The sequence below is a fragment of the Triticum aestivum genome, chromosome 2A (assembly GCF_018294505.1).
Source record: "Triticum aestivum cultivar Chinese Spring chromosome 2A, IWGSC CS RefSeq v2.1, whole genome shotgun sequence".
In the NCBI taxonomy this organism is placed as follows: Eukaryota; Viridiplantae; Streptophyta; class Magnoliopsida; order Poales; family Poaceae; genus Triticum; species Triticum aestivum.
The window spans coordinates 315,417,324-315,424,697 of NC_057797.1; the positions used below are offsets into that span (position 1 = coordinate 315,417,324).

A 7,374-nucleotide genomic window follows, 5' to 3' on the forward strand; every position below is an offset into this window, starting at 1 on the left:
TTGTTTACCCACCGTGTGCTATTTCTCGAGAGAAGCCACTAGTGAAACATATGGCCCCGGGTCTATCTTTTATCATATTTGTTTTCCGATTTATTTTTTGTCGCATTTGTTTTCAGATCTATTATTCCAAAACCCAAAAATACCTTACTGCATTTTTTCTTTATTTATGTTATTTCGCGTTTTATTCAGATCTATTTACCCTAACTCATACAAATTTATCTATCTTTTTACCAACGAGGGATTAACAACCCCTTTACACGTCAGGTTGCAAGTATTTGTTTTTTGTGTGCAGGTACCGTTTACATAGTGTTACTTGGTCCTCCTACTGGATTGGTACCTTGGTTTCATAACTGAGGGAAATACTTACCGTAACTATGCTGCATCATCCCTTCCTCTTTGAGAAAATACCGACACAGTCTCTAGCCATGTTAGGACACCTTTGCCTCTATCACATAGGATACTACATGTAGCTATATATCTTAACAAATATCATTATTCCCGTTGGAGTGTGTGCTCGATCGACCCATCATTCGAACTTATGTTCAACTGATGACAAGAGTGGCTGCATGCATGGGTTGTTGCCGAGTGGCACGGTTGTCCGTACATGCCACACGCGTGATTCGCAGTTCGTCTGTGTTTGCGCGCTTGTGTGTGTTTGTGTCCTCCGTGTGTGCAATTGAGAGAGGGAGAAAGAGGGGTGGGGGATAATGAGGGGAATTGATGAGGACATCAATACCATTGTTACACCCACACCCCAGCTGCTATACATATTGGATCAATCACTAGAGCTCGTATACGACAATTGAATTACCATGTATTTTCGTTTCTTGGTAACAATTATAATGTTCATGAGAATATGATGCTGCCTAAATTGGATATATCCGTGTTGATTACTAATAAAGGGCCTAGCATGGAAAAGAGGGATGAACACTGGAGCAGAAATAAGCATGGAGATGAAGGCACGCGTGAAGGGAACTAGAACGATGTTTCTAGTGCAGATTTCAGCACTTTTAAAGCCTCCTTGATGACATACAAGGACATGAACGAAATATACAAGATGTCCTTTTCATAAATTCCTTCCATAGCTTATAATAGGTGTCACGCCACCTTATTTTTGGGCCAGACCCATATAATTTCGAAATACTTGAGTATAGGCTGTTTTTAGAAGCCATATGTGTGGGGAAACAAGAGTTAGGGTGGTTTTGGACCCTTCCTCCAAGGGGTCCTGAAATTCCCCTATCTCCCTCCATATATACAGCCCTTAGAGCGTAGATTTTGAGTTTTGTTTAGATTAAAAGTTTGTCATAGCCGCAACTTCGTATTCAACGACCAGATCAAAGACGTCATATAACCCCACTTTCATCAATAAAGTTTTCCTCTTAAATTCGCAACATCCAGATTACAATCTCAGTTTCTTACTTGTTTTTCGTTTGCTCGTAGGGAATAAACCCTCGTGGTCAGGTTGATCGTGCTCCGGCATGGTCAATAGCCCCTCGAAAGTTGGTTTAGCGGTTGCTAAGGCGCGGCGTCTCCGCACGTTCGTAGTCAGATCGTCAACGTCGACTCCCACAAAAAATAATAGCTATCTCATCAAAATATCGACACACCTTCGCCTCTATTGATGTCACTTCTCTAAGAGTTCGGTCCGAGCGAACGGTTGATATGGATGAGTGGAAAGTTTCACTGTTTGCATGTGATCCAAAGGCCAATAGGGTGTTTGCTGGCAAACATTAAGATCGGATGTTCTCAGATAACATTTCTTACAAGGAAGCTAAAATAAAGCCATGACACGTGCTTTCCGTGCAGCCCGATTCGGAATACATGCAGAAGATCCTGATATTTTCTCTCTCCTCGTGTCATCTCATCACTCTCCCTCTTTCTGAAAACCCTAGCGCCGCAGCCCGAGAGAGCCATCCTTAGGTTTCCGCGCAAGGTAAAAGCATCCAACCATCTCGTCTCCTACTTTCCCATGGCGCTGAGGGAGCGTACGATTCGCGCTTCACGGCGGCACAGATTGTTGAGGATCTCGATTGACTTTTTCGGTGTGATTTGGTGGCTTGTGTAGGCGTCGGGGAATTTTCGGCTCGATTGGATTGGAGATGACGGAGAAGGAGGTGGGACGGATCTTCGTGGGCGGACTGTCCTGGGACACCACGGAGCGCACGCTGGAGCGAGCTTTCGGCGAGTTCGGCAAGGTCATCGAGACGCAGGTATTAGCCATATTCCTCCATTCGTTTGCATGTATTGTGCGTGCTCGTCGGAGGATTTGTGTTGAGATCATTTTGGCGGCGCTTAGTCGTTTAGTTTTGTATATAGGGTGACGATTTTTTCAGTTTCATCCTTAAGCTGGGTTTTCCTACTTCTCTACAGAGTTTCTTCATCTTAACTCATCTGTGCTGTAAATCCGCTGATTAGTTGTAAACATAATCTTGATTAAAGAGCCATATTGTAGCAACCAAAACACTGCCTATCAATAAGACGAAATGATTAAAACATTTTGATTCTGAGTTATGGAGTAAAGGGGGGGGGGGGGGGGGGGGGGTAATCGTGAAATGGCAAACTGCCGTTTCGTTATTTGCTGTAACTTAGTATTTAGTAATGTTTGGTTAGCTGTGTTGATAGAACTTTGATGGCTTGTTTTTCGACCTGATGGTTACTCGGTGCATGATTCTGTTATGTTACGTTATTATTGTTGCTTAGGGGTGTCTGGAAGAGCGTGATCTGATAAACAATTTCAGGTCGGACAGTTCTTACTTTCTTTATGGTTCATTCAGTGTTAGGTGGAACCACCTCATTTGCAAGTATGATGATGATTATATTATTAACCTATTTCTGAACGAATTTCCAAGCATAGCTGTGTTTATTAGCAAGTTATGACGCCTAGGTGTGTTAATTGTTTGTTTATGCTGTTAGCAAAACGCTATTGAGTTTATCTTGTTTTCTAATTTCAATCTAATAGCAGTTACTGATTCACAGAGCCTGCAGTCACCTCCAGTTTTATATTTTAGGAAGTTATTGAAGTTGAAGGAAATGAAACATATTAGTCAATTTGAGCTCATTGTTATACATTTTTGCGGTGATGGGTCGTATAAAATTCAATATGAAGTAACGATACTGTTAGTGAATTTGGTAGATGTTTTTTGGGCAGAAGCAGTGCTCCTCCTTTGCCATGGCATAGGTAGTGTTTAAGCTGACTGATGTCAGTGTGAGGTTACATCAAACAAATTTCCATTGCCATGGCTAATCAATTCTACAGAGCTAAACATGACTGCAGTGTTGGATATGAAATTAATGCAAGTTTTGCTGCATAATGGCAATGCTCTGGATCAGTTCTGATATGAAAGGCAGATGCAGCTTTCTTTGTTGTCCTTGGCTAGTGATTTATTACAGGTGATGCTTCAGAGTGAGTGTTGTGTGCTATTTTATTCCTACAGTCACTTGGAAGGCCATTGTTCTCAGTCTTCAAATGCCCCTTTCCCTTCAAATGGACACACTTACCCGTACATGAACAAAGAGCAGTGATTGATAAGGATGCCTTTAGGTATTGCAACTATGTTTTCCTGAAGGAATGTGGCAGACTAAGGAAGGTCCGATTAGCTTCGTGTTAGAACTTCAGGTGTAAAGTTATTGTTTTGTGCCTGTAGCACCAACCAAAGTAACTGGCCTCGTCCAATTTGTTGGATGTGGAGTTTACTCATTCGTGTCGCACATGAGCGGCACATGGAAGTGTTCGGTTTGTTTTGTCAGCGCAACTGATATCTTCTATGACTCATTGATGGCATTGTTGTGGTCACAGTGTCACATGCTTCCAGTTCTGACCTGTTGCCCATAGTATGCCTTCTGGATAGCATTTTTGGGGCAGATAAAGGAGATAGTGACATTTACTTATAATAATTGAGCAGTGGCATAAAGATTGACTGTGTTCCTCCAGTCTTGTGAGATAGTTTCACTGGTTACCATGCTTGACATACTTACCAGCTGTCTTCATTTCCCTATGGCCCGATTTGCATGTGCATGCTGTTGCTAGTGTTGGATATTTTTGTCTGTTCACTATTATATGCAGTTACTATCTTCCCATGAGTTCACTTTCATTGTATGTATAGGTTGTAACAGAAAGAGACACAGGCCGCTCCCGTGGGTTTGGGTTTGTTACATTCTCGGAACCTCGGGCTGTGGATGTTGCGATCCGGGAAATGCACAATGGAGAACTAGATGGTCGGACCATTTCTGTGAACAAAGCTCAACCTAGGATGAACAGTGATGATGGTGGCTATGGATATGGGGGTAGTAGTTACTCATCTGGTGCTAGAGGTGGATATCGTGGTGCAGCTGACATAGTACCCACTGCAAGTGATGATTGCTTTAAGTGTGGACGCCCTGGACACTGGGCTCGTGAATGTCTTTATTCTGATGGAGGCAGGCCTGGAAGGTACTCTCCCCCTTCCAGGTATGGCAATGGCGCTGGTGGGCGTGGTGACCGCTTTGGAGGATCAGACCGTTTTGGTAATCGCTATGTTGATGATCGTTATGATGGTGGCCGCTATGCTGATGATCGTTATGGTGGTGGACGCGATCGCTATCCTCCAGCTGCTGATCGTTTTTCTGGCGATAGATATGGTGGTGGTGATCGTTATGCATCAGGTGGCTTTGCCAGGGAAAGAAGCTATGAGAGAGATGGAGGGCGGCCAGGTGGAAGTTATTACCGTGATGAACCTAGAGGCACTGGTGCTTATGGCAGGGGTGGTCCACGTGTGGCGAATGGTGACAGATATGGGAGTGGTGGACCTGCTCGCCTTGGCGCGAGTTACCGAGATAGGCCTGCTCCCTATGATCGTCCCACTCAGGGTGCTCGCTCATATGATGACCGCTACTGATGGAAGGTCACCTTGGAGCAGACAGGAGATTTGATACAAGATTCAATTCCCAGTTGCTACTACCTCCTTTATTTGTGTCCACTATGTTGATGCTTCAACTCTCAAGTATCATTCTTTCAAGCAGTTTGTTTGGTTACTTCAGTCCATATGGCAGTACTTAATTATTATTATTATTATTATTATTATTATTATGGTCAAACTGTACACTCTAGGCAATGGGCAGACACTTGTTGCTTATTGTTATGGTATTGTGTAACTACTCTGCACTCTAAGTTTGAGTTGTACTACTGTTTTAGTTTTGACTCATCTCGTGTTGTCGGCATTGTCAATCTTTGAGACTGCAGTGCCACATTCTGCCAATCTCTTGACAAATATTGGACCTGCTTATCTGATGTCAGATTTGTGTTGAAATCTGCTGGTAATACTGGCACCGCACAAGTTGGATGTGCATTTTCAAGATTATGTACCATCTGCTCAAAGCAATGTTTCAGGTTTGTTTTCTCCCGGTTTATTTAGAACAGCAAGCTTAGACAGATACAGTTTGAGGAATTCACACAGGCACTGGCTGTGTTTGTATGATTCAACTGTGTTTGTATGATTCAATTGGTAATGACGGATGTAATCAGGGGAAATTCTACTGGTATAATTGATTTAACCTGGTGGTGCTTGTTGAAGCTTCAATGTACGTATGTCTTTTCACCCGCTAAACACTGCAGTTAGAATTAAGTCCATTTGTGCGAGATAGCCTCAACCAAGTCTATCCTTACGATGCAGGGTGCTTATACGCGGGGGGGGGGGGGGGGCTGCCCCTTTGGGCAATGCATAGCCTCAAGGTGATGCTCCGCAGAGGAAAAGTATAGCGGGATTTTCAGGAAGAGACAGGTGCCTGAGGAGAAAAAATGTGATCGGTCCATAAAGTTGGGAAAGTTGAAGTGGAGAGTGGGAATGCATGTGTAGGGCGAGTCTATTTTCTATTCTTTGTTGAGGTCCACTAGTAATAGCTTGCATTGGAGAGGAAAAATATAATATAGATGCCTTAAGCTACTTTTTATAATTGGACATCTGTATCCACTAGATGACCCGTTGCACTGATGGCGCAAGGGGCGAGAGTAAGACAAGTATTGAAAGAGTGAATATAAATATATTTAGGGGCAGATTGGAACACATGGATTATTTATGATACATAGTGTTCCACATGGATTATTTATGGTACATACTAGTGTTCTAAGAAGCTTAGGATAGAATATTTGCAATGCTATTAGGAAGGAAGGTAGATAGGGAGAGATACATCTTAAAGGCGTTATAAGTGATGAACATTAGTCAGTGTGATTGGTGGATCATCATCGATGAAAACTTGTCCTGGCAATTGTTCATAGTGGTTGTGGTTGAATATACCCAAAGGGGCTGCCCCTTTGGGTATATGGCCAATGCATAGCCCCAGGGTGATGCTCCGCAGAGGAAAAGTAGGTTCGGATGGTGTAGCGGGATTCTCAGCAAGAGACAGGTGCTTGAGGAGAAAAAATGTGATCGGTCCATAAAGTTGGGAAAGTTGAAGTGGAGAGTGGGAATGCATGTGTAGGGCGAGTCTATTTTCTATTCTTTGTTGAGGTCCACTAGTAATAGCTTGCATTGGAGAGGAAAAATATAATATAGATGCCTTAAGCTACTTTTTATAATTGGACATCTTTATCCACTAGATGACCCGTTGCACTGATGGCGCAAGGGGCGAGAGTAAGGCAAGTATTGAAAGAGTAAACATAAATATATTTAGGGGCAGATTGGAACACATGGATTATTTATGATACATAGTGTTCCACATGGATTATTTATGGTACATACTAGTGTTCTAAGAAGCTTAGGATAGAATATTTGCAATGCTATTAGGAAGGAAGGTAGATAGGGAGAGATACATCTTAAAGGCGTTATAAGTGATGAACATTAGTCAGTGTGATTGGTGGATCATCAGCGCTGAAAACTTGTTCAGACAATTGTTCATAGTGGTTGTGGTTGAATGTTTTAATTATTCATAGCAGAAATTCCTTCAACATCATCATCCAGGTAGAAAATAGTATACGACACTTTAGGGGCTCAGGCCAACGCTACATCTACAGACTATTTGCAAAGGAAAAAAAACTGAATGTGTCTTGAATAAAGCATAAGTATTCACATATGTACTAAGAAAGCATGGTCACTTTGTGGCATCAGAACCATTCGGTCAAATCTTGTATACGAAAAATGTGTTGTATACTAAGATAATAGACGATCGATACCGACAAAACAGGCGATGAGAAGGGCTCTGTATCCATAGAATCACACTAAAAACATCCATCAAAGTTCTAGCCTTTGGAAAACACAACAAAAATGAAAACCACTGCTATAAATTGTTGGAACCGTAGCCTAAACAAATAGAAAATTTGCATGCTTGAAAAACTCTAGAACTGACATTGAAATTTAGCCACTGGAAGCAATTCGAAGATGCCAACTTACAGCTATCTCACAA

At 42.3% G+C, this 7,374-nt stretch overlaps 1 protein-coding gene across 2 annotated transcripts; it reads left to right on the forward strand.

Moving 5' to 3' along the window:
- The first annotated feature begins 1,666 nt into the window (after positions 1 to 1,666).
- On the forward strand, positions 1,667 to 5,180 carry LOC123188598 (glycine-rich RNA-binding protein RZ1C). Of its 2 annotated transcripts, XM_044600761.1 has the most exons (3): positions 1,667 to 1,933; positions 2,066 to 2,210; positions 4,104 to 5,180. In XM_044600761.1, the coding sequence occupies exons 2-3, from the start codon at positions 2,100 to 2,102 to the stop codon at positions 4,872 to 4,874; spliced, it is 882 nt and encodes a 293-aa protein (XP_044456696.1). In that variant the 5' UTR covers positions 1,667 to 1,933; positions 2,066 to 2,099; the 3' UTR covers positions 4,875 to 5,180. The 2 variants fall into 2 exon arrangements, with proteins under 2 accessions (XP_044456696.1, XP_044456697.1); XM_044600762.1 differs by lacking the exon at positions 1,667 to 1,933 and having other exon boundaries at positions 2,063 to 2,210.
- Positions 5,181 to 7,374: the final 2,194 nt, after the last annotated feature.

Bases quoted from the DNA above. Each gene is read 5' to 3' on its own strand.
- LOC123188598 (XM_044600761.1), top strand. From the start codon at position 2,100: ATGACGGAGAAGGAGGTGGGACGGATCTTCGTGGGCGGACTGTCCTGG. The intron at 2,211-4,103 runs GTATTAGCCATA...TTGTATGTATAG, and splicing joins GCAAGGTCATCGAGACGCAG to GTTGTAACAGAAAGAGACAC.